At 45.4% G+C, this 26162-nt stretch overlaps 2 protein-coding genes across 6 annotated transcripts in view; one reads left to right on the plus strand and one right to left on the minus strand.

Annotated features, from left to right (window-relative positions):
• ARFIP1 (ADP ribosylation factor interacting protein 1) overlaps window positions 1-9164 on the minus strand; it is an 85921-nt gene extending 76757 nt beyond the window's left edge. For 3 of the 5 annotated variants that reach the window (XM_055144795.1, XM_055144794.1, XM_012932212.2), the window contains exon 1: window positions 8947-9149. The gene's annotated coding sequence lies outside the window, so the exon portion shown is untranslated. Of the gene's footprint in view, window positions 1-8946 lie in introns of all 5 variants that reach the window. The other 2 variants (XM_004606175.2, XM_055144793.1) reach the window with 2 other exon arrangements.
• A 224-nt stretch (window positions 9165-9388) lies between these two features.
• On the plus strand, window positions 9389-22168 carry TIGD4 (tigger transposable element derived 4). The gene is made up of 2 exons (XM_004606252.2): window positions 9389-9614; window positions 18761-22168. Exon 2 carries the CDS (start codon window positions 19273-19275, stop codon window positions 20812-20814), a length of 1542 nt encoding a protein of 513 aa, XP_004606309.1. The 5' UTR covers window positions 9389-9614; window positions 18761-19272; the 3' UTR covers window positions 20815-22168.
• Window positions 22169-26162: the final 3994 nt, after the last annotated feature.

Genomic DNA, 26162 nt, shown 5'->3' on the forward strand with positions numbered 1-26162 from the left:
CTAGCACCACCTGCTCTCCAGACACCCACAGGTGTTCTCCTGGCCACCCCTGACCAGTGCAGCATCATCAGCCAAGGAACAGTGCTCAGTCTGCCTGGGGATCACCAGATGTGACCCCAAGACACCCTCCCAGCTCCACTGGGTGTTGCTATCAAAAACCTCTCAGAAAATGTTATAAAATCACTTTAGATATGGGACAAATAGAAAAAGTGGAGATCAAACTGAAATTCAAGTCTTCCCAAAGCCAATGAGCTCATGATCCACGGCTGCATTCACCAGCGTTTCACACTGGAACTTGGCCCTCTTCCCCTCATCGGCCACGTTCTCCATCACCGAGAACAGATGTGGTAACCGTCACCTCTAAGTTAAGCTCTATACTCACATTTCATCCAATCAAAGTTTAATGAGCAATTTCTGCTGCTAGCCTGACAGCAGCCCGAGAATGCCAACCATACAGACAAACTCTGAGGCACTCAGGAAAAAGAATAAAATCTAGTTCAGCTGTAAGCAACTCTAAACTACATCGCTTTGCTAGCAGCATGTTTTACCTTCTGACAAATAGAGATAAGTGGAATAAAATTAAAAGTTTAGAGCTGGACTCATGCATACAGAAATTAAGTACAGACGTAGGTGGCAACTCAAATCACTGAAGTACACATAAGCTTTTAGTAAATGATGCCAGGAAAGCGAGGTGCATTCCAAGAAGAAAAAACAAATTAACAAACAGCAATTACAGTCTCAATGATGCCAATGAGTTAAAGACACGGAAATTTAGAGAATCTGAGATAAGTGTTAAGAGAACCATAAAATGAGTTTTTTCAATTAAAGTACTCACATCCCACAGAGGCTATGAAATTGTCCATTCAAGGCAACAAAAGGCAGATAAAAACAGGGCATGCACAGGACACAATATATTGGAATAAAAATGTGCTCCCTTAGTTAAGTATAATAGAATCTAAAGCAAAAGTCACTTAATAAAACAATATTCCAAAGTCTTCTAGGAAAGTTATTAAATTTTATAATGAGTCTCCAGAGAAATATCTGAGGAGTTATTCTATCAGTAGTTCAGTACAAGAGATAGAGAAGTACTACAATTAATTATAATATATAGGACCAAGGAGTTGTGACTGGTAAGTAGAAGACAATGCTAAGAAGGTAGCACTGCACTGCACTGTCATAGCACTGGCGTCCTGTTGTTCATCGATTTGCTCAAGTGGGCGCCAGTAACATCTCCATTGTGAGACTTGTTGATACTGTTTTTGGCATATCGAATATGCCACAGGTAGTTTGCCAGGCTCTGCCGGGCAGGTGGGATACTCCCGGTAGCTTGCCCGGCTCCCTGAGAGGAGTGGAGGAATCAAATCCGGGTTGGCCGCACGCAAGGCAAATGTCCTACCCGCTGTGCTATCGCTCCAGTCCACTAAAAAGGTAAATAAAGAAATTTGGGCAAAACGTAGCAGAAATCAGGTAGCGCTGATCTGATCTTGCTGTTTCTTTAGACTCATATCATTAATATTCCAGAGCATGCTAAAGATTAACGAAAGTCGTTCTCAATTTTCAATGGAATGTACTGAAATATGTCTATCTTTTCTTGCTCATGGATAAACAAGAAGAGAATGATAAGGCTTGTTTTGACTGTATAATCCGTTATTAATTTTCAAGCTGATAGCCTGGAGAGATAATATAATGGGCAGGGCACTGACTGGTTTAGGCTCCCAGCACCACTATGGGCCCGAACCCTGCCAGGAGCGACCCCAAAACCAAAATCAAACAAACAAATGGCGACAGCAGCAACAACTTAGCTAAACGCATTAGATAATTCAAAAGTAGGAAATATAATTACTTCTCAATTTGACACATACATAGAGTGAAACACAATTTGAAAGTCAATCCAATAGGTGCCGGAGAGATGTTCAGGGGTAAGGCAACTGCTTTGCACGTTGCTGATGTTCCCGGGACTGCATAAGATCCCCTGGGCAGCACCAAGAGTCGTTCCTGAGTACAGAGCCAGAAACAGCCCCACAGCTACCGCCGGTTACAACGAAACAAACCAAAGCTAGTCAAACAACCAACCAGATACTCCACTATTCCCATCCATTATCATTACCAACACTTGCCAAGTAATAATATTAACTACTTGGAGAAGTCTACTTAATTTGCCTCATTTAAATCATGTTACTGAGAACTATACAAGAAATAAAATTCTAACTCCTGAAAATGAATTACTCTGAAAAAGAAAACTTGCTGCAAATAAACTCCAAGTGGCTCACTGTCCCAGGACCTCGTTCCTCACAGAAGACTGGCTGATCTCAGAAACACAAGCAGGGAAGCCAACCAAGAACCAAGAGAATTTAAAACTTGGTACTAACTTAGTGACTGAAGTCTTAAAACCATATTAAATTACCACTTCAACATTCATTGACAATTGTTAGTGGGAAATAAATAATAAAATAATAATATAAAAATAGCTTAAAGAGACACAGATAAAGATACAGAACTAGTTATAGACATGTACATCGTTAAGTTAGTGTGTATATTGGCAGTGGGATTGGTGTTCGAATATTAAATGTAATCAAATATTGTGAACAACTTTATTAAAAACTGTGTGTATTACCTTGTTCTGTGGGTAAGGAAAACAATGATATAATTTCACAAATAAGTGTAGGATGTTGTCACCCCAACAACAGGGGTTAGAGGGCTAGCTAGAGAAGCCAAACCTTCAGTGAAGTGTGAAGGACAGCTAGGGAAGAGGAAGTGAAGGGAGAGTCAAGAGAGAGATCCAGGCAGGAGAAAAGGTGTCTCAGCATGGAGGGAAGAGGCCTACAGGGCTCAGGGGAGGGGTGCAGCGCTGAAGCGGGGAGTGGAGCAGATGTACTGGGGGCGGAGGGCATTGCTCAGGATTGCCTGGGAGTTCGTTTTGATTCTAAAGGTAGTGGAAATCCTGAAGCAAGAATTTCAGGAGGGGAAGAGTGAGCGTCAGATGTGTGCTACAAAGTAAATCAGGGTGGATACGAGACTAGAAACAGGTTCAACTAGAAGTGGGCTGACTGGAACCAAGGTTACCAGAAAGAAATTTTAGGCAAGCCTAGAGCAGCAAGGAAAATGGGGAGCAGATTCAAAAGCTACTCAGAGAGTAAGAAAAATGTAACTTGTGGACAGAGTGGATGTATCCGAGGGAGTAAGGATCACCACTAGTTTTCTAGATGTTTCCAGCTAAAATGATAAAGGAGTCATTCACTGAAATGAAGAACAAAGAAAGAGGACTGGGGGTGGGGGTGGCTTCTTGAGGGAGATCTGAGCTTCGTTCTAGGCGAACTGCATGCGAGATGTATCTATGTATTTAAGAGGATGTCAACAGAAAAGCAAGACGGGGTCCAGATCTCAAAGGAGAAAACACTTGTGGCTTCAGACAAACTGTCATCTTTATTCTAGAAATAGCCAAGAAAAACACTAGACTCTAGCCATCTGGATTTTGTTACAACAAAAAGCTGAGAGAGAACATAGCAATAATATTTCATCAGCTAAAACAAAACTTCTAGGCACCATATGGAGCACAGAGATTTTAGAAATCTTGGTTCAATACTGATAGTGATCATGTCTCGTTAACTAGGGAATTTAACGTCCGAGCAGGGGTGGCCAGTGTGGCTGGAATGTTCTAGAACGGCTGGGCTTCCATGAGCCACACGTGCCACTTGAGCACCTGAAATGTGAGCAGTGTGACAGGAATGGAATTTTTCATTCTACTTTACTTTCACTGATCTCAATAGCCCAGGTACCCAAATGGCTGCATGAAAAAACAACCAGGGGTCAAGCCTCTTCTCACATCTTACCTAAAATAAGCAAGCACCAGTATGGGGCACAGAACGATTAGAGAAGCAGAAACTTCTGTTCCAGCAGCATATTCTGGTTTTTAAATTTTTGTTTTTATTCTGTTTTGTTTTTGGATTGGGGCACCGACCGGGCTTATTCCTGGCAGTGCTCAGGGGACCACACGTGTTGCCAGGGATGGAGCCCAGACTGGCTGCATGCAACTTACCCGCTGTACTAACTCTCCAGCCCCCTGAATCTTAATTTTTATATTACATGTACCAGAAACTATTTTCAGGGGCTGGGACTAGAGCTCAGTGGGATAGCATGTGCTCTGCATGTAAGAGTCCTGAGTTCAACCCTTGGTATTCCCCCAATCCTGCACACCCCCTTCCTAAGCTGTGCATTTCAACGTAAGTACCTCTGTGTCAACCAACCTTTTTTATTTGGCGGGAGAGGGCTCTCAAGCAGTGCTCCACTGCTGGCCATATCTGGCCTACTGGACCCGCAGTTCAGTGCTAAGGACAAAGGATGTAGTGCTACTCTGGTCTTGGGGTGCTGGGTTCACACTTGGTGATGCCCAGGGGGCCATGCAGTGCCGGAGATCAAGCCAGATCAGGCACATGCCCAGCACGTCCCTCATCACTGCACTAACTCCCAGCACCAGCTTTTCTTATTGTCTATTAATAAGTGAAGATTCACTAGGAAATTTAGGAAACTGAGGAAAAGTAACACTCAGCTGTAAGCCTACCTTTAAGAATCTTCCTCAAGTATTTTGCCCTGTGAAGAGAATCTGCATTTTTTAAGCCTTTCATTAGAAGTGTCTGTGGAACAATGGTCCACATTACTCTTTGAGCTTTGTCACCTTTCTCTTCTACTCCTTACCCAAGGCGCAGAATTTTCTATCAAATTTTCTATTTTCTACCAAACACCCAGGAAAGTCTAGTTGACAGTCATTACCTCTAGAAGTCTACGTCAAAACTGCCCCAGACACTGAATCATCCACCTGCCCATCTCATCACCATTAGCCACTCAAGTCCTGCACTTTGGTTTGGTTTCGGCTACACCTGCTGGTGCTTGAGGCTAACTCCTGGCCGGGTTTTAAGGATCACTCCAGGCGATGCTCGGGGACTGAATCAGGGGTCACATGCAGCAGCTCTTAATCTGCCCCAGGCTCTGCACTTTAGCAGGAACCCCGTACCTCCTCTTGGTGTAAGTGTGCTTGGGAGACCCTCGACCTCTCACTGCTGCTGTGACCAGGCCTGTGCCTGCACTCACAGAAGCACTAATCCTCGGCCAGCGTCTATGGAGCAGAGGACACGCCAGAGCAGCCCCGGGTAAAGGACACGGAGCACACAGTCCTAAGTGGCCGGCACTGGCCTCAATGCAGAAAGGGCATTCGGAGCCAGGAAGACAGGACTGTGGTCACCCTGGAGGCGACACGTCACTGGCACAGTCCCCAAAGACTCCCTCCACCTGGGCTCTGAATTCCTGAGCCACCCAGCACTGAGGGCGAGACTTGAGAGAAAGCAACTCATCAAAAACCTTCAGTGTCTTCCTTCCGAACAGAGGGCTGTCATCTGTTGGACCTACTTGGCAGTGGCTGGCACAAAAATGAAGTGAGAATACAGGTAAATGCAGTGACTGTATTTAGTAAATCATTAATGCCAGATAAAACACAGAGCAGCAAAGAGTAGCAAACAGGCCTGTACGGGAAACCTCGGCAGGAACATGAGCCACAGCTGTGGGAGACTCTGATCCTCCTCGGCCCTGAGAGAGCCAGTGAGGCCCTAGCTGACATCATCACTGTCTCTGTCATTGCGGGGCTACACCCGGCTGAGCTGGACGTGGACCCCAGGACCCAGCACTTGCAGGGCACGTGCTCAACCACTTGATCTCCACCCCAAGCACACAGACACAAGCATCACTCCCTGTGCTGCCGCAGAGAAGTCTGGAAACCTGGCACCAACGTACTCACTGCTGCTCGCCCGGGACTGGATGTGGCTGATGGACTCCCCCCTGGGGAGGCGTTAGGCCTCACCAAAATGTTGTTCTGAAAATCCTGCTCCACTCACGGCGCAGTCTCCCTTCCTGCAGAGGACGAAAGAGGACCAAGGATGGATGCTTTCATAGCTAATCAGAATCCTTAGCTGAGAAAGAATACGGTAACGATCTTGCCATAGCATCACAAGGGACTTGAGTCACTTTCAGCAATACCTGTGTGGAACTTTCCCCGCATGCCAGCTTAGAGTAATGGAGGAGGGGAAAGGAGCACTGTCGCTGTGTAAGAGAAAGGAGCGAGATGGGAGTGAGAGGGGAGAGACAAACGGGAGAGGGAGGAAGGGAGGATGGAGGCGGGAGAAATATATACTTTTATCTTGTACAGAATCTGTACAAGCTATTCAGTGGCCTCCAAGACCACCTAAAAGCTAGTTGAGACCAAAGATATTTTTCCACTTTTCTGTTAAGAGTTTTTCGATACTTGTCAAAATTAATGCTGAATGCTGCCCTTCAGACAGTCATGGTCCCTGTGTCCTCATCTTCCACACTGCACAGAACTGCTCACTTCCAACCTGTATATATTACTGTGAAAGCTTTTAATCGACAGTCATATTACTTAAATTCCCAGCTAAATCCACCTCTTCCTCTAGCCTGAATTAATTCTGTTAAGTCCAGCACAAATGTATCATCTGAAACTATTTCTGCTTCCAGACTTCTACACATCCACTTTACTGGTGAAAACCTTTACTTCCATGTTTTCCGTTCTCCTGTCATCACACAAACACCACCACACGCATATCTCTACCTACAGCCTGGGGAAAACTCTATCGACTTTCCACAGGCCTCCCTTAAGGGCATTTCCTTGTGTCCTATTTTCAGTCTGCCTTTCAGCCGGGTCTCCATCCACTGAAGCTTAGTAAAGAGATCTTCTCTGAGCATCAGATAGCAAATCAGGGGCCTAAGGCACCTGCTAGTCAGACAACCAGGCCCAGTTCTGCCTCCGCCATCGTGACGATTCTGCGTAGATTATAGTTTCACCGAATCATTTAGTTTCAGTTCCTCCATCATAAAAACGGGGGATTTGCCTCCCCCCTCCCACCCCATGCAAGACTGCTGTTAGGATTAGGTCAGATGATCATGTCAAGTGCTTAGCATAATACCTGGCAAATGGTCCGCAAATAGAAAATGTTAACCATTATGAGTATAGACAAAAATCTACCTTTTGAGTACTTGGCACAATCTTGTAAACTTATTGCCTCTTTTCTCTCAAGAAAAGTCAGAAGGGGAAAAAATGCTGCTTGTTCTGTGCAAAGAAACTGGTCACCTGGTGAACTAAGGTACATGGAACAGGTCTCTGTCAATCCTCAGTCAAACACTTCCCAGCCAAACAGGTTAAGACCACATTAAGTTCAGAAATATACCAACTGCACGCACAATCTCTAAAATACCTCAGGCAGGACTGAGAAGGAAGCTGCAATAAATGCACTTACGGTCACAATTTCGAAACATCCTTTCCTAGCAGAGAATGAGCCCAGGTAGATGCTGCAAGAATGAAACATGAAAGCAGAGTGGGAGGATTGAATATTTTACTTTGAACAGGTGGAGGCTGGTGATCTTGACTAGATCACAAGTGATCACCAATTTATAGATCCATCCGCTCTTCACACCACTCGCCCCAAACCGTTGTGTCCCCCCCCCCCACTCCCAAACCTCAAAACCACAAATCATGACCTTAAGAAGTTGGCAGCCTTACTTCCTTTCTGGGCCTAGGAAGAAATTTAGAAACACCATGTTTTGAAGTACTTGAGAGATTTCAGCTTAAAATCTCAATCTCAGCATTCTACTCTCCTGGTCGGAAACACGCATACGGTTGAAAAAACAATTAAAAACAAATTTTAAAAACACACGCTCACACATATAACAGTTACATTTAAAAAGTTTTCATTAACTTCAGAAGGACACCAAGGAGTGGTTTTTAATCGATCCGAAGGTTACAGACTTCCACTGTAGATATGACTAGTGAATGGGGATGCCAGAACCATTCATTTCCTTAGGGGGAGAAAAAAAAAAGAGCATCGCCCAAGCCAAAAAATGAAACAGCGGCCAGATCGGCGGGACCAGATGGGCGGGGGTCTTCTTTCGAAAAGCAGGGCAAACCGGGGCAGCCCAGACGCTTCTCCCAGCCCACTGACACCTCGCCCAGGCCCCACGGCGTCTCTTTGTCAAAGCAGCTACTTAACCGGCAAACGCTGGACCACTCTTGCAGGTGAAAGCGCAAGTCTAGGCTGACAGTCCCGCACGCAACTCTCCCCACCTGTCCTTCTCACAGCAGGAGAAATGACATCATTTAGGAAGGAAAGGAAAAGAAAACCCGATGGGGTGGGGACCCAATCCTCCCGGCGGGTGGCGACCAGCGAGCGAGTAAAACGCTAAAACGACTTTTTTGCGACCAAAGGGGGCTCAAGAGGGAGAGCCGCCAACAAAAACAAAGGCAGTGACAACGAAGTTGAAAGGGACCTCGGAACTTTTCTGCGGGGGAACTTTCTCTTTTCCCTCGCCCCGTGCACAGGCTCCGGGCGAGGAGGGCGGCCCGGAGGAGGCCACGGCACCACTTCCTTCCCCGACTCCCACATTCCTTGGCCGCGCTCGCGGGCCGTGCGGCTCCTCCCTGCACTCCCCGCACCTCTCCCGGGATGCGCCACCCGCCGCTCGCGCCGCGGGAGAGAGGAAGCGGGGATGCAGGGCGGAGCGGGGGGTGAGGGTGGGAGGCAGAAAGCAAACCACCTGGGCAACCGACCCTGGAGGGAGTGGGGGGGTGGCCCCCCGCTGCAAGCCTCGCTGGGGAAAAGCCCCCCACATCGCCCCTGCACGCGCAGCTGAGAAGGAGCCCGCGCCGGTGCACCCTCTCCACGCAGCTGTTCCGGGGTGTGGGGGGGGGCACCCTCGGGAGGCCGGGGGCGGCCCAAAGCAAAGGCCGGATACCTGGGCAGACAGGAGGAGGGGCACTAAGGCTAACCAAGTGCTAACAAGAGTCCGGCGCGGCGAAGCCAGCCCAGGAGGCAACGCGTCCGCCCGCGCCGGCCCCGCTCACGCGACCGTCCCCGCCTCTCCGGGCCGGCCGGCCGGGTCCGCCCTCACCTGTCTGCGGGGAGCCCGGCTGCTCGCACGTCGAGGATTCGCCCGCTCGCAGCTCCCGGGCCAGCAGAGAGCGGAAACGCGACCTGGGCCTCGGGCTCCGTCCCCTCCCCCCACGCACCTCGGCTCCTCGGGGGGCGGGGAGCAACTGCAGCTGTCACGGCTTCAGGCCAGCCAACCGCCGAGGACACTCGGCCCGGCGCCCTCTCCACCCGCCCTCCCGTCCCCGCACCACCCCGAGCGGCGGAGCCGGAAGTGAGGGGACCGGAAGTCGCTCCGGCCGGCCTCGGCCTCGGCCTCGCTCGGGCCCGGCCCCGCCACGTCTCGTTGGTAAGCAGGGCCCCGCCCACGTGGCTTTCCCGCCCCGCCCCTCTCCCGGCGGCGGGCCCCGCCCCCCCGCGGCGGCCCTAGCAACCGCATCCGGGGCGCAGCCGCCGCCGCCGCCGTTGCCCGGGTGATGCTGGGGCCGCGGCCGCACAGCCGAGTTTGGACCGCGCGCGCTCGCGGGCGGGACTCTGGGCTGCAGCCCCGGCTGGGAACTTGAGCGGAAGGGCGCGCCGGCCAGCCGGGGCTGGTGGGAGGTTACCCGAGAGCCCCCCCCAGCACCCCGTCTTTCTCACTCACGCACCCCGGCCTCACGCGTTTTAGGCGTCCCCACCCCCCTGCAGACGGTGAGCCGGGGGTGCGGGAGGGTGGAGGTGCACGGAGCTTCCCGCCGCTCTCTCGGCCAGGGTTATTCCAGCCCCGAAGCGGGAGACGCGGGAGGCGCGAGGGTGGAGGGAAAGCGGGGTTCAGGGAGCAGATGGGAATGCAGGGGGTCGGGAAGCAGAGGCCCCCTCCGACCTTGTCATTCACTCCGTCCCCTTTGGGGAAGACCAGATTCCCGCAACGTCCCCAACTTACTCCTCTTTGTGATCTTTCAGCTCTTTTTCATTTGGGGTCGCGGTGGGCGGGGGGCGCTGGTAAGGAGCGGCCAGAGAATGGAAATCAGGGCCTTATCGATTAGCGATTTCCCCAGAACTACACCGTCCCCGCGCCCCTGATACTTTCTGCTCTCCTCGCTGATGATCAGGGGCTCCAAGAGACTTTTGGAAACTTCCCCCCACCCCCATCCCCGGTCTTTTTTAGGGGCCCGACTCCCTTTGCTCCCACTTTGCACCTCCTCTTCAGAACACCCCTCTCTTCTTGTCTGTCCCCCAGAAACCGCGGGCCCATCCCTTCTCTCAGAGCCCTGTATGTCAGTCCCCTAAGTGGATCTTCTCTGGGATGGCCAGGCCCCCCGCGGTGATGCTGGGCGCCCCAGCTTCCTTACCTGCAGGGCGTCCAGGGGAACAGCCACGCCGCCCTTCGTCCAAACTCTGCGCTATTTTGTGAATGATGCTTTTTTGGGGGGGGTTGTTTTTAAGACCATTTCACCCAGAGGAATGACTACACCGCATTTTTACCCTGTAGATTCCACTGCCTTTACTGCTCACCTCAAGCTGAGCAGTCTCTGATCGGTCCTCAGGTGAAGTGTGCCACTGCAAAGATGCAGGGGCCTGGGCGGTAGTGAATGATGTAGCCCCATACAGGTATCCTCACAACAGCTGGGAATCATAAATACCCAGGACACCGCAAGTGTTGCCCAAGTAAAAGGCAGTGTCTGTGGTCTGAGGTCTCCAGGACATCCCCAGCCTTGTCAGAGGCTGCCATCAATGTAGAAAAGGCCCTCATCTTAAGTGCTCTTATCACAAAAGAGCACATATAGATCCCATCTCATGAAAACTGGGGCTTCGGTCCTGTCATTCGGTCCTGTTCAAAGCCATCCTGTTGGTCTTCTCGGTTGGAAGAGACAGATTCCTATCTAGAGTGACTGCTGTGTTTATCGTACAGGATCAGTCTGGAACTTGGTAGCCAGGTTCCCACTAGAAGGGCGGCTAGGAGGAGCTTAAGGTAGTGCCCAGTGGTACTTGAAAGATTGTGTAAATAACTTACTGCTGGCCTGTGGCTTAAGGATTCCTGCTAATGGTCTCTTGAGTGAATCACTCATACGCCAGTTGCACCATCCTCCCTTCTCTCTCCTTCCTCCCCCCCACGGGTGTTTCTTATATGAGAAAGGTGAACAGCTTTAGTTATTCATCATTGGTCCCCTGGCTTTTTTTCCCAGATGCAGATGCTTTTGATAGAAATTCTGATAGATGTGGAAGCTCTTGGAACTAACACCAAGTTTTGCCTGGTGAAGGAATTGTCGGTCATGGTTCATTCTCTCTGTCCACTGAGATTCTGATTTTGAGCATGAATTACATGCACATAGTGTTTTGCTGTGCAAGGCTGTTGATCGGGATTACTCTTTCCATGATTTCTCCTGCCTCAAGGAAAATGACAATGCTTGAAAAAAAACTCTGGAAGTGAATAAGTGGAAGCTAATAAGAAAAACAGTGAAATTATGTGCACATTCTTTGGAGAAAAGGAAGCAATAGATAATATACATTGAATTTGTAGGGACTGTTTAATAATAACTAAATGACCTTATTTTATTTTTTTATTTTTTAAATGAATCACCGGGAGATAAAGTTACAGATTTACAAAGTTTCGTGATTGTTTCAGTCATACAATGATCGAGTACCCATCCCTCCACCAATGCCCATTCACCACCACCAATGTTCCTAGCTTCTCTTCCCACCCCCCAACCTCCCCGTACCCCGCCTATGTAGCAGGCACATTCCCTTTTACTCATTTTCTCCTTTTGAATGTTGTGGTTCGAGATACGGGTATTAAATAGCCATCATGTTCAGTCCATAGTCTACTGTCAGCACACATCTCCCATCCTGAGCAAACCCTGCAAGCATCATTTACTTAGTGGTCCCTTCTCTATCTCAGCTGCCCTTTCTCCCAGCGTGTGAGGCCAGCTTCTAAGCCATGAAGCAATCCTCCTGGAAATGGCCTTATTTTAAACCAAACTATTGAAATGCTTTTTTTTTTTTAATCTCCTCCACTACCTCTATCTTTCTCTTCCTTTGCCTAGAATTCTGGGGGGGATTCTGCTTCCCCCATTCTCCATAGAAAGAGAATACTACCTTTCCCTCTATGAACATTTGTTTGGAGAGGTAAGAAAGAAAAAGGGGTATAACTACCTGCCATTGCTTATAATATGAGAACTAAGAATTCTCCTTCGTATGCCATTGACTGTTACTCCCTTTTGACCAATCTGATAGTACTTAGTCCCATGACTTTGAGGAAAATTTGGCAGCCTGTCTTTTGCGTATTGACTAGAAGCAGACAGCAGAGTTAAAGGATAGCGCATTTGCTCTTTTTTTTTTTTTTATGTGCATGCAATCTTTTGCCTGCGGCTTTGGTAGTAAACAATGCAGTGGTCTTCAACCACTGGTCCATAAGACTGGTGCTGCTCACAGGTGTGTAGGGTTTGGAAACCACTGATCCGCCTTGGTGAGGACCCAAAGACAGGACAGGTGCTGGTCTGCAGGAGTGAAAGCTGAAGAATTCTGGCAGGAGTAGTGTATCCTGATTGTCCAGTTTTTCCTCAAGAGAGAAAATAAGCTTTACCTTCAGATCTCTCTCCAGTGAACTTTGGTTATTATTTTTCCCCCTGATTTTTGGGTTACCCACCTAATGATGCTGAGGAGTTATGCCTGAGGTGCTCAGTGGACCAGATAGAATGCTGGGGATTGAATCCGGGGTAAGTAGTGTTCGAGGCAAATGCCTTACTTGTTGTACTGTTGCACTCGTCCAATTCTGGTAATTATTAAGAATTTTCTCATTGTTCCTCAGCAGCTGACTTTCCATGAAAAGAGATTTAGTTACTGATTACACAGTTGAATTCTCTGGAGATGGGAATTCTTCTGCTAGAGGGTACTGATTAGTGGAACATTTCAAGAAGCCTGTGGATGTAGGCGGCACAAGCAGGGTCACTACTTACACTAAAGAAAACCTTAACAGAAGGTACAGAGAGCTTCGTTCCATTCCTCATAGACTGGTGGACTTAATGAACGTGTTATGTCCAGCCCCTGAATGGCACTTATTTCTAAAAGCTGTAGCCATTGGTTATGATAAAGGAAGAAAGTTTCTCTTGAGTCCTGTCTTTTTTTTTTTTTTTTTTTTTTGCTTTTTGGGTCACACCTGGCGATGCTCAGGGTTACTCTTGGCTCATGCACTCAGGAACTACCACTGGTGGTACTCAGGGGACCATATAGGATGCTGGGAATCGAACCCGGGTCGGCCGCATGCAAGGCAAACACCCTACCCACTGTGCTATCACTCCAGCCCTGAGTCCTGTCACTCTTCAACTCAAAACTCTGAATGGCATCAGTGGGTACTTGAACCAAGTCTACTTCATATCCTGACATCCATGGCTCATCAAGGTCTGACTCCATACTTGCTTGCAGCATGCACAATGCTAAGTCAACTACACACACACGCATTCATGGAGGAAAACGCTGGTTTAGTTGGCTATATACATACACATGCCATATGGGTTACATGGGACTGGTCAAGCTGCCCTGGTTTCCTCCATCATGTTTAAGTCTCTATTCTGCTTAGCCGAAATACCTTCCTCTAGCTCCTCCCCTGTCACCTGCCTAGCCTTCCTTTCAGGTCAGCTCACCGACTTCCACCAGGAACCCACTCTTCTCCTTGTGAACATCCATTTTCCCCTCTTTGATCCCAGTAGCACTTGGTTTGAGTTCCCATTTTCAATCTGCCTCAGACTCCTGTCTCTGCCTTTCAGTTCCACAATAAATAAGATCCTCTGGGGGGACATTGAACTTTGGACACATTTTATTCTTTCATAGCACCAGGAAACTGGCTGTCATAGAAATGTTATCTGCTGCACACAAGGCAAATTCCAGAATAGGAGCCAGCCCCTGCTGCCACTTCAGGAAATGGCGCGGGCAGGATTAAGTGGGCACTATTTCAGGACCACAGAGAGCGAGTGCTTTCTGAGACTGGGAAAGTGCTCGGTTCTCTGCAGAGGGGTGTAAACTACTGATAAAAGCAATGTAACTTTTACTTCTGAATATCCTGCATGGGAACATTGCCAGCTTTGTTCCTTAGTACTGATTTTTAAAAAATAAAATGACACACAAATGAAACAAAAGAGTTGCAAAATTGTTTTAATCACAGAGAGGAAAAACACTGACTTGATTCATAATCCGATTACCTAGCAGGAACAATCCATACTGTAGGCAATGTCTTCCTTCGTGCAGATGCCATCTTCATGTAGTTGGCAGAGTGTTGGGAATGTACAGTTGGCTATCAGCACGAGGGAACATTGAGAGCCTTTGGCTTTATGTAACTTTCCGTTACGGCCTATTGGCATACAGTCTTATAATTTACTTTTCCCTTATTATAGAAGTTTGCTTATTTCATTAAATGTTCCTCAGTGACCCAGTCATATTTCAGCTTCTATAGGTTTTCCTTAATTTCTATACCTAATCCTTTTTGTTACCTACTTAGGCTCTTTCCTGTCTTGTCTGATTCTAAAATGACAATGTGAGGAGCATTCTCGTGCAGTAGAATTCTAAGGTGACTTCCTGTGACCTTTCCCTTGTATGAGAGCATATCACGCCCTATTGTGTAATACTACAGGCAGGAGAATCTGAAGGTGTCATTAGGGTTACTAATTGGTTGACTCTGTGTTCATCAAAAGGGAAATAATCTGTGTGAGTCTAAACTGATCCCAGGTACCTTTGAAGAGAGCAGAGTTTTCAGCTGCTAATGGTAATAGGTGGCCAGAGAGATTGAAAGTACTAGAAGGAACACATGAGGAAGGTGTCTGCTGCTGGAATAAAGATACCACAGGCAAGACATGAGGGAGGAAGACCTGCAGGAACTGAAAGAAGTTTCTGCCTACAGCCAGCACAAAAACCCAAGGACCTCAGTCTTACCCACTACAAGGAGCTAAATTTTGTAAAGAATCTGAAAAGGCTTGAACGTAGATCCTTCCCCGGAACCTCCCTCTTGAAGAACCTCATTCAAAGAGCCTCACTCAATTGGCCTCTTATTTACTGCCTGGTAGAATCCTAAGCAGAGGGTTCCAGCTGAGGACCCAGAGAACCGGGTCTTAAGAAGAGGACCTGGGCTAAGTCCCCTAAGCAGAGAACCCAGAGGACAGGAACTGGGTAAAATAAATGCTGGTGTTTCAAGCCACCAAATGTGTGGTGATTTGTCACACAGCAATAGAAAACCCATAGATTTGGAAAGTCGATTTTCACCTCTTTAGCTATTCTCTGGGGATAAAATCCTAGATGCAAACTTGCTGGGTAGAAGTCACATATTTAAGGCACTGTATCATGATTTGTACCCGCCCCCTTTGTGTGGCTATTTATGGGAGGACTGTTAACCTCTGTGGTGGCATCTTGACCAACACTAACTACTGCCTTTCTCTCAGGCAAAAGACAAAAACATAGGGCCACTCCTTTTCTGAAAGAACATTCCCACTTATAACCAGCAGAATTGACCAATGCTTGATTTGGAGATCAAGCGATAACTTCTCAGTGGTGATTTACAGTAAGCATTACCAGCGGCATGGAGCAGTAGTCTACAATTTGTACTGCAGCATTCTCTGCTGTGGTATTTTAAGAGTAGAATGATTAATTGACAGAATGAGTACTTCTGGGAAGCATTACCCTGTGCTATTTCTCCCTGAAAAAAAATCTCAGATACTGTATTTTGGGAGAATAGACAATAGCAACTGAGTTGAATTGGCAGTACCTTATTATATTTAGGAATGAAGTCTGGTTTTAGTACATAAATGTGGTTTTTTGAGAGTAAAGATAGGTTGTATTTTGCCATGGAAAATTATAGCTTTGCTGTTTTAAAATGAAATATATACTATTAACTCTTAGGAAATAATTTATAATATTGGGCCAGTGATAGTACAGCAGGTAGGGTGTTTGCCTTGCACACAGTCAACCTGGGTTTGGGTTCCAGCATCCCATATGGTCCCCTGGGCACCACCAGGAGTGATTCTCGAGTGCAGAGCCAGGAGTAACCCCTGAGCATCACTGGGTATGACCCCAAAAAGCCAAAAATAAATAAATAAAAATTTTCTTTTAAAAAAATTTGTAATATTTCTAAATAAGCCTATTACTATTTTTAGTTTGATCAAGATAAGTGTCTCTTTGTGTATATTGCTTTATTTGGGATGAGGTAAAATGAAATAAAAATTACTTTTTCTCTAACCCTTTTATTTCAAATGATAGGACTTATATCTGACAAATCAAATAAGGCAGAAGAAAGAAAAGAGGAAGGAATGAAGGAAGGAAGGAAGGAAGGAAGCAAGGAAGGAAGGAAGGAAGGAAGGAAGGAAGGAAGGAAGGAAGGAAGGAAGGAAGGAAAGAAGGAAGGAAGGAAAAAAGATGGAAAAAGTTGTGAAATTCCCATATTTTATAATTTTGCTTATGGGTTTTTGTTTTGTTTTTTTTTAATAAATAGATCTTACTACCTCAGTTTCTGAAGGCAGATTCTTTTCCTGATAAGAATGAGATCTTTATGGGGCTGGAGCAATAGCACAATGGTTTGGGCATTTGTCTTGCATGTGGCCAATCCGGGTTCGATTCCCGGCATCTCATATGGTCCCCAGAGCACCGCCAGGAGTAATTCTTGAGTGTAGAGGTAGGAGTAACTCCTGAGCATCGATGGGTGTGACCTCCCTCTCTTCCAAAAAGAATGAGGTATTTAGGGAAAAATTACTTTGAAGTTGTAGAATTAAAGGAAATTACAGAAAAAATGCATAGGGAGGTCCCATAAATGAGCAACGATGCTTTAGATTTTCGTTGAATTGTCACATCTACCTTATAAAGGTCAGGTCTTCCTAACTGTGAGTAGGATCACTGAGTGACCTTGGCCTTCATCATGGCTTACTTTGTGGAGGTTTGATAGTAGTTTTTCCTCTTTCCGGTTACGGTTGGATGGGCCCTGGAAATGCTGACGTGGGAGCTGGGGCATAGGATGCTGCTCTCAGAGGAGGCCCTAGCAGTGTGACTCAGAGACGCTGTAATGCAGTGGGAAGAATGACAGACTTGACCTTGACCCCAGTAAACCTGGATTCCAGACTCTCCTTAACCACCTTATAACGGTATGCACTGAAATCTGGTTGGACCTTCCTACTAAGCTGTTTGAACTACAGGAAGTGAAGAAGCATGAAAACCAAAGCCTTAGGTTGTCATTATTTAAACCTTCTTTTATTTATTTATTTATTCATTTATTTATTTATTTAAACAACATCAATAACAAAACCCTCCTTTCTGGTTTTTGCAATGATAAAAATTTAGACAATTTGATTAAAAATTTTGACAACAAAAGCTGAGGAATTTTGACTGTTTGGTCAGAAAATTTTGCATGTAAAAGACTGTGTGTTTTGTCTTGAATTCTGGGAGGCCAGAGAGAACAACTCAATGAATTGCCCGTATTGTCTCAGGTGGTGATAACAGCTGCTCAGTAAATTAGCTCGAAACTTGGCTATAGCAGCCCCAAACTATAGGTTCTGGCAGGAAAGCTGCAGCTTGGGAAGGGGGCAGGGATTCAGTGGGGCCCTAGGGCTCGTTTCATGGATTTGTTGACTTAAGAGCTCTGCTTTTGGTATATATTTAAGGTAAAAATCTTGCTTCTGTTTGAAGTTTAAGTTTGTAAAATCTCTGAATTTTCTTTTTGTTTTTGGTTTTTTGGGTTTATTTTTGCTTTTGTTTGTTTGGGGGCTGTGCTCAGGGCTTGCTGACTCCTGGTTCTGTGCTCAGGGATCCCTCCTGGCAGAGCTTTTGATAATGAGTGGTGCTGAGGATTGATCTGGGGTCAGCCACACGCAAGACAAGCACCTTACCCTGTATTATCTCTCTGACCCTGAATTTTCTAAATTGACACGGCCAAAGGAAAATTAGAGAAAAGGTATTGATTATGGGGTCATCCCCAGGTATTTACTGCATGTAGAAAGTTCTTTGTGATCTCGCCAAATCTCAGCAATTGTGTAATCACTGTGAAGTGCTATGGCTAGTTTGCAAATAAGTAAACTGAATTTGAGGTTCCCGAGACTACTCAGGCTTATGTGAGTGCCCAGTGTCAGAATCACTGTCACTTCATGTCTGATAAACCGTGTGTTTTACACAGTAGGAAGAAGAGGTTACAACCTAGCAGTCACTCACCTGCCTACAGAAAGTTGAGGGCAATGGTTTTCAGCTTCCTGTCTGCTGGCCCTGGTCAGGCCACAGATGGGGGAAAGGTTGAAAACCACAATGATTTGTTTATTCCTGTGCATTTTGACCTCTGCATACCTGCCTACTGTATTAAATTGGTAGAAAAGTTCATGAGATTTTGAAAATAATTGGGATAGACTCAGATGCTGATTTTTTAACACTTGTAGTGGAATCCCTCGATTGGGACTTGAGCGAATCATTTGCTGCCACTCCCATAAAGGGGACACAGTCTCCCATGTGCTATTAAAGGTTGGACCTTGTGACTTCTGTCGGAATAGTTTCGAGAAGGCAGAGGGGGCAGTGACTTCATAGGGAAAATAGCAGCCAAAGATCCAGCCAATGTCAATTTTAGGGCTTTAATTTTGGTAAGGCCACATCTTCAAAACAGATTAAGTTTGTCGGACTTATTTCAGAATCTGTCTTGCCAAGTGGGAGTCGGGAGCAGACATGGAGAGCCCGATGGGAAGGGAGGTAAGCGGCTCTCCCGGAAGGCTGGTCCCTGTGCTTTCAGAGAGCCGGTCCTGCTCTTCTCATTATGAAAGCATAACTAACTCGTACAGTTATCTTTTGGTTATTTACTTAATAGATCAATGCTAAAACTGATGTGTATATGTGTTCTCAATATTTTCCAGAGACAGAAAATACATTGGCAAGTCTTAGAAGGATTCTTCCATTATTAATGGGCAACATTTTGCCTGAAAATTACTGAAGGCTTTTTCTCCTTATCTCAGAAGCCTTCTGTGGAGAATTAATAGGAGGCTGAATGTGCACATGGATAAAATGGATCATCTTAAAGGATTGAAGTTCCAAAAATATATCAGCAGGACTGGACAGGTCTGCCATAATGAGATTTCTATTTTAGCCTGACTCCTCGAACTTGGAATAAACTATAAAACGGAGTTACACAAGGTCCTGGGAAGGAAGTTTCTCCTCTAAAATATTCCAGTCATGTCTAACGTTTTTTTTCCCTTCAGATCTTCTGAAAATTATATTTAGTCCTTGAGTTCAGAGGAATAAGATGATTAGACACGTTTAATATGTGGTGTGGACTAGAAGGCAGCAAGCTGCACCATCCCAGAAAATAAATGTAATTAAAGGCGCAGACGTGTGGAAGAGGAGAGAACGGACCCGAGAGCTGGTGGAGATGGCAGAAGCCTCTGTGGATGCCTCGTCCCTCCCCGGAACAGTGAAGAAAAAGAAGAGTCTGTCGATTGAGGAAAAGATTGACATTATCAATGCTGTAGAGAGTGGGAAGAAAAAAGCGGAGATTGCAGCTGAATATGGAATAAAGAAAAATTCACTGTCTTCGATTATGAAGAATAAAGACAAAGTCCTAGAAGCCTTTGAATCTCTGAAATTTGATCCAAAGAGAAAAAGACTGAGAACTGCTTTTTACACAGACCTGGAAGAGGCATTAATGAGATGGTATCGAATCGCTCAGTGCCTAAATGTACCAGTAAATGGCCCAATGTTGCGTCTAAAGGCTAATGATTTTGCCCAGAAACTTGGACACAATGATTTTAAGTGCAGTAACGGCTGGCTGGATCGCTTTAAATCCAGGTACGGTTTAGTATTCAGAGCTCAACCTGTAGAAGCCACTGGGGTATCAGTAGATCCTTCAAGTGTCTGGCACCAAAATATCCTTCCTTACTATTTAAATGATTATCATCCTAAAAATGTCTTTAATATAAAAGAGACAGGACTGCTGTATCGAATGTTGCCTACAAATACTTTTGCATTTAAAGGAGAAACCTGCTCCATTGGGAAGTTGTGCAAAGACAGGCTAACTCTGGTGGTTGGGACAAACATGGACGGCTCAGAGAAACTTCCTTTGCTTGTCATTGGGAAAAACAGAAACCCACCCTGTTTCAAAGGCATCAGGTCCTTGCCGGTGTGTTACGAAGCTAACACCATGGCGTGGATGACCTCCGAGGTTTTTGAACAATGGATGCAGCAGCTTGATCAGAAGTTTCAAGCCCAGCACCGGAGAGTGGTGATTTTTGTCGATTCTTTTCCCGCACACCCGGAGGTCAAGAACCTAAAGGCCATCGAGTTAGCATTCTTCCCCTCGTGCTTACCGTCCAAATTTATTGCCATGAAGCAAGGCGTGATCCAAAGCCTTAAGATCAAATACCGGCACTGTCTCATCAAGAAATTTTTGAGCTCTGTGGAAGGCAGCAGAGAATTTACCTTTTCTCTTTTGGATGCAGTCGACACCTTGCATCTGTGCTGGCGGGCTGTGACCCCAGACACTATCGTTAAGAGCTACGAAGAGGCGGGCTTCAAACCTCCCAAGGGAGCAGAAAGTGAAAAGGGCAGCGGGGAGACGGACAGGGGCCTCGATCTGGTGGCGGACGCCCAGGCGGCAGGAGTGGAATTTCCAGAAGGGCTGTCGCTGGAGGAGTACGCGGCCCTGGACGATGACCTGGAGACCTGTGAAGGGGCACTCAGCAGTGACTCGTTGTGGCCCAGCGAGAGCCAGGCAGATGAAGTTAGATTTTATGCTTCCGATGAAGATGAGGATGGGTGTGCCCTGGGAACCGAGCTCCCCTTACCCTCAAAACCAGAAGCAGTAACTGCTCTCCGTACGCTGAAAACTTTTCTTAGAAGTCAACACATGGATGAAGGGCTTCATAATGCTTTAGCAGACCTTGAAATTTTTATTAACTCTTTACCATCCAAATAATCGTACACTCTCAGAAGAGTGATGGCTTTGCCTGCTGTTGTATTTTACTATATATAGGTGTGTAAGGGGGAAAATACAACTTAAATGTAAATGAAAACCTAAATTTTTGGTGTGCAGTTCCAATGGCTTTCATCTAGGTAACAAAGCTTCCTAGGTGGATTAAATGATCTTTAAGTTCCTGAAAATTATGAATTTTAATTTACCAAGGTTTCAGAGCATGAAAAGAGTGATATTGCAGAAGCCTGTACTTGAAGCACATATATGTCAAAATAAAAGGGACTCTCCAGTTGTCTTGATTTGTATAGATTTTGAATTGGTAAGTGCTTTACATTTTTTAAGTTCAGATCAAGATCGAGTATTTTAATTTATCTACCTCATCTGAAAACAAAGTATTTATTGCTTAGATATTTATTTTTATAAAAATATATTCTAACTAGAATCTGAGTATTTTAAGTTAACTTTTTAACCAGCTGAACTCCCTAATAAGAAATTATGAAAATTACCGAAAATAAAGTCTGATCCAATTGTACAACAAAATGATTACAAATATTGCTTACTTCTTTCAGGCTATCTCCACAAAAGATGAAATGAAAGAGCATGACATTATCAGGTTATCTTGTCATGTATAATGATCTGATCCAAATTCTCCCTAAATATTTATAGGTACATATATATGTTCAATAGAAAAATGTAGAATTGAAACATTTATTAAGCTCTTATATCTGTGTTTTAATAACATCACTCTCAAAAAAAGTAAACCTTAAGATACATATGCAGTTACTAAAAATATTTTATGTTCTTACATAGTTTTCTAATTTTAACAGCTAAAGCCTTTATATTCTTGGTTTTGAATTTTATTTTTAGGAATAACTGAATGTTCTTTTAGTATACCTTATGTATTAGATACCCATCACTGAAATTCAGTGAATAATATTTTGGGTTAAATTTCTATTTGAGGAAATTTTGTCTACAGAATATTCATAATATTGTGTAAATTTTTTACTCTATCATAAAAAGTCTTTAAACAGTGGAAAAATAAGCAATGTGTCAGATTTTTCTGTTGTTGAATTTTAAGTACTATGCTTATTTAACTTGTTATAATTATTATGGGGTCTCTTTTGAAAAGGATTTTGAAAAAAGCATAAAACATACAGATATTTCTATTAATTATTAGTCTATCAAGAAAAAGATGTTTGGAAGGAAATATTTAAAGAAGGTGTTTTCATTTCCCACTGTTGATTATTTTGCTTTTGAGATTCAGTAGTAGTAAGCCTTAAGCATGTATTAAAGTGAAGAATGTTCATTTAGAGGAAAATATATTATTTAAATTTAATTAAAATTATTTTATGAATAATTTGACTTAGATTTTTAATGTGGTAGAACCTCAGCTTTCCCATCATTAGAGTGTCTGTTATGTGTTGTCCTTGATACATTTTTTTTCTCTCTACTGTTGTGCTAGAAAACATTTTTAGAACTCTTAGCTCCATTTTAAAATATGAGGACATTGAAATCCAGGAAGACGGTTTGGTTAAAAATGTCAGGGTTGAGGGGCTGGGAGATAGGTATGTGCCCAACCTGGGATTGATTTCTGGCGCCACATGGACTTCCCCTGCACCCCCCCTCCCCAGTGGGTGCAACCCCACAGGCCTCTGGGTCATCAGAGGAGCAGCCTGAGTCATCCGAGCACTGCCAGACCAGAGCAGCACCACAGTCTTGAGGCCTTGCATTGAATCACTGTGGGGCTTCTTCACCTCCTGAGCACTGCTTTGGAGCCACCCCATGCCCTAAAAATGTCAGCGCCAGAACCCAAATGCAAGAGTGCCCTGTCACCTGGGTCTATATCTTGTCTTGCCTCCAACACAATGCTTCTTATCTATAAAAGAATGTTCTAGGGGACTAGAGTGATAGCATAGCGGGTAGGGCGTTTGCCTTGCACGCGGCCGACCCAGGTTCAAATCCCAGCATCCCATATGGTTCCCTGAGCACCGCCAGGAGAAATTCTGAGTGCAGAGCCAGGAGTAACCCCTGTGCATCACCAGGTGTGACCCAAAAACAAAAAAAAAAAGAATGTTCTATTGTTATCCCTGAGTTTGGGGGGTGAAGCATTTCAGAGATGGGCTGGATCTGTGCCCATTCCTCCAGCCACAAGGTCTCTCCTGAGTACGCTGCTCCTCAGGAAGCAATGGGGACCTCTGGTTGGGTCATTCTCACGGTCCACTGGACTCCAGCGCAATTCCAGTGCAAACCTTTAACACGATTAATATTTCCAAGATGTTCAAAGTCTGCTTTTTTTTTTTTAGCCCTTCATGACATATCCCAGTTTTTACTTATGGGGTGAGCAGGGCTATTACAAAGAACTAGAAAAAGATGCTGCTGGTGCTAAGTGAAATGTTAGAAGAAAAGAGTTAAAAACTAGCTGATGTCTCATTCAGAGGTGAGTATCAAGAAACACTGCAAGGGACTAGACAGCACCCAGAGGAAATGAGCCTGACACTGCCATCAGACAGAAGCAAAGGGGGACTGTGGGACAAAGGCCCTTGGACCATGGTGGAGGGGTCCTGGCACTGGCAATGGGGTGATGGGGTCACACTGCAAGTGTAGAGCAGGACTGTTCTAAACCACCACACCAGTGAAACTGATTCTTTGAAAACAACGCCTACAAGTTGAAAGGTTAGATAAACTTGTCAGTAATGTGTACTCTCTTGAGTATTTATTACAGGCTTAAACTATTTTTCACACAAAAATATTTTACCTTTGGGCCAAAGAGGTAGTACAGGGGTTAAGCAACTTGCATGCAGCTGACCCTGTTTCAGTGCCCTGAGCACTGACAGGAGTAACCTAACACAGAGCTGGGTGTAGCCCCCAAGCACTGTGACCCAAAACCCTCTACCCCTAAAAGCATATTTTTTAACTTCACTTTTCCTAAGACAGGCAACGACCACCACATTCTTTGCTCTTGGTTTATTCTTTTCCACAGACAACACAAAGCGGGGACTGTCACTGATTTCAAAAATACACTAGACTTTGGGGCTGGAGTGATAGCATAGCGGGTAGGGCGTTTGCACGCGACCGACCCGGGTTCAAATCCCAGCATCCCATATGGTCCCCTGAGCACCGCCAGGGGTAATTCCTGAGTTCAGAGCCAGGAGTGACCCCTGTGCATTGCCAGGTGTGACCCAAAAAAACAAAAAAACAAAAAAAAATACACTAGACTTCACCTGCTTTTCACTAGAATGTGCCATTATTTTCATTGCAAGTCTTATAAATTCCTACTGTTCAATGGTGCTTTTGCTTCTTCTGTCAAGCAATAACTCCTGTATGGGGGTGTGGCCACAACAGGTAGCGCTTGGGGGCTACCCCTGCTGCTGGGGAGCTACTCTTTGCAGTTCTTTTAGACTCTTTGGTGCTGGGGTCTGAACCCCGGATAGCTCACGCACAGCATATGCCGCAGCCTTTGAAGCAGTGTCCTCAGAGTAAACATTAAACCGTATTCTGAGGACCAGAGAACTCAACAGGGTAGAGCACAAACTTTGCATGGATGAGGCTGTGGGTTTGATCCCTGGCACCACGTGCTTCCCCAAGCATTTCCAGGAGTGATCCCTGAGAACTGAGCCAGGAGTTTCCCTGAGCTCTGCCAGGTAGGGCACACACCAAATTAAAAGGGGGGAAAAAGATTCTATTGAATTTTGGACCTGGTTTGGTTTCGCTACTTATGATTACTGGATTAGACAAAGATTTGGTTCAGGGTCAAGTCAGACAACGGGCAAAGGAAGGCTTGTGGATTTCATGTTGCTTGCATGGCTTCACGTTTGAAGCTCAAATCAAAAGTCAAACTTCCTTTTTGCTGTTTATAAATGGAAGGGAGAGGAAAGGAGGGGAGGAAGGGTTAAGAAGAGCATCCCTTGGGGCTGGAGCGATAGCACAGTGGATAGGGTGCTTACCTTGCACGTGGCTGACCTGAGTTCAATTTCCAGCATTCCATATGGTCCCTCGAGCACCGCCAGGAGTAATTCCTGAGTGTGTGAGCCAGGAATAACCCCTGTGCATCTCCGGGTGTGACCCAAAAAGCCAAAGAGAGAGAGAGAGAGAGCATCCCTAGCTCCTCAGATTCCCAGGAGCATTTTTGATCATTGGTTTTGGAGCTCATTAGGAAGTGGCCCAGAGATTTGTCCCTTAGCAACAGCAGCTCCATCCACACATCTGCCCACAGGTGACTGGCTGAATCCTGGGAGCACCAAGAGCTACCTGAGCCAAGTTCAGCTTGGCACAAGGCAACCGAGATGCCACCCAGTTGCTGGCAGAACCTGGCACCACCCATGGGGGGAGGTGCCTAAGTTGGATGGACCAGGGTCTGAACAGTAAATTCTTATATAAGGTTTCACTCTGGATCCTTGCAAAAGACATTTCACCTCTCGGAATCTATAAATGAGAGTTTGCTTCATTTGAATTTATTTTGAAGGTAAATGGTATTTTGCATGCTGAATGCACTGAGTAAATTTGAAAGTGTTTCACAGAAGAAATGAGAATAAAGGGCTTCGTGCTCCTACTACTAGATGTGTCAGATGTTAACATTATGGTCACTAAACCTCAACAACAACTCTCTCATTTGCATTCTATGCAATAAAATAGGGCAGCCAACATCTCCAGCAATAGGAAATTTATCTGTCTAGAAAATGATTTTCATTTTGCAAGGGAAAATACAGCAACTTAGAAACTGCTGGTTTTTTTTTCTTGAATTGATTCTCACACAAAGCAGTTCAATAAGTACTTACTCACATGAAGTAGCCCAAACTCACTGAATCATCCAATTATACAGTAAGTCGACATTTCACCTCAACAATAGGTTCTTGAAAACTGCAACTTTAAGACAACATAATCAGAGCAGGTTCTAGTTGTCCTTTCATTCAACATATTTTCTTCTTTCTCATTAACATTCTAACAAAAGGATATTGAGTGGTCCAGAAGATAGTTGAGGAATGAAAGGTGCTTCCGGCATAGTAAGTCCCTCACAACACTACATGTGGTCCTGGTGACCCCAATATTACGGGACCCAAGAGTTAAGCTGCTCAGTCAGTTGGCCCCCTAAACTGCTTCAGAGGTCACTCTTCCCCCCCACCAAAAGACATTAAATGAAATTGTTAGAGCAATTGCCATCCTATTTCCTGGGATTTTAACTTTTGAAGCTTAGGGTAACGGTCTAGGGGGAGATTAATGTTGGGTCACCACAGTGCCATTGACTAGATGCCCCAGACAAGAGAAATGAACTTCCTCAGAGCCCTGGAGTCTGGGAGTCAGAATGGTGTTTTCACGGAGAGGAGCTCACGTTGTCCTCTCACTGTTTGCTCACA

Source organism: Sorex araneus, chromosome 7 (assembly GCF_027595985.1).
Source record: "Sorex araneus isolate mSorAra2 chromosome 7, mSorAra2.pri, whole genome shotgun sequence".
Taxonomy (NCBI): Eukaryota; Metazoa; Chordata; class Mammalia; order Eulipotyphla; family Soricidae; genus Sorex; species Sorex araneus.

What these genes read in the sequence shown, in the direction of transcription:
- TIGD4 (XM_004606252.2), top strand. Translation starts at nt 19,273, where the DNA reads ATGGCAGAAGCCTCTGTGGATGCCTCGTCCCTCCCCGGAACAGTGAAG.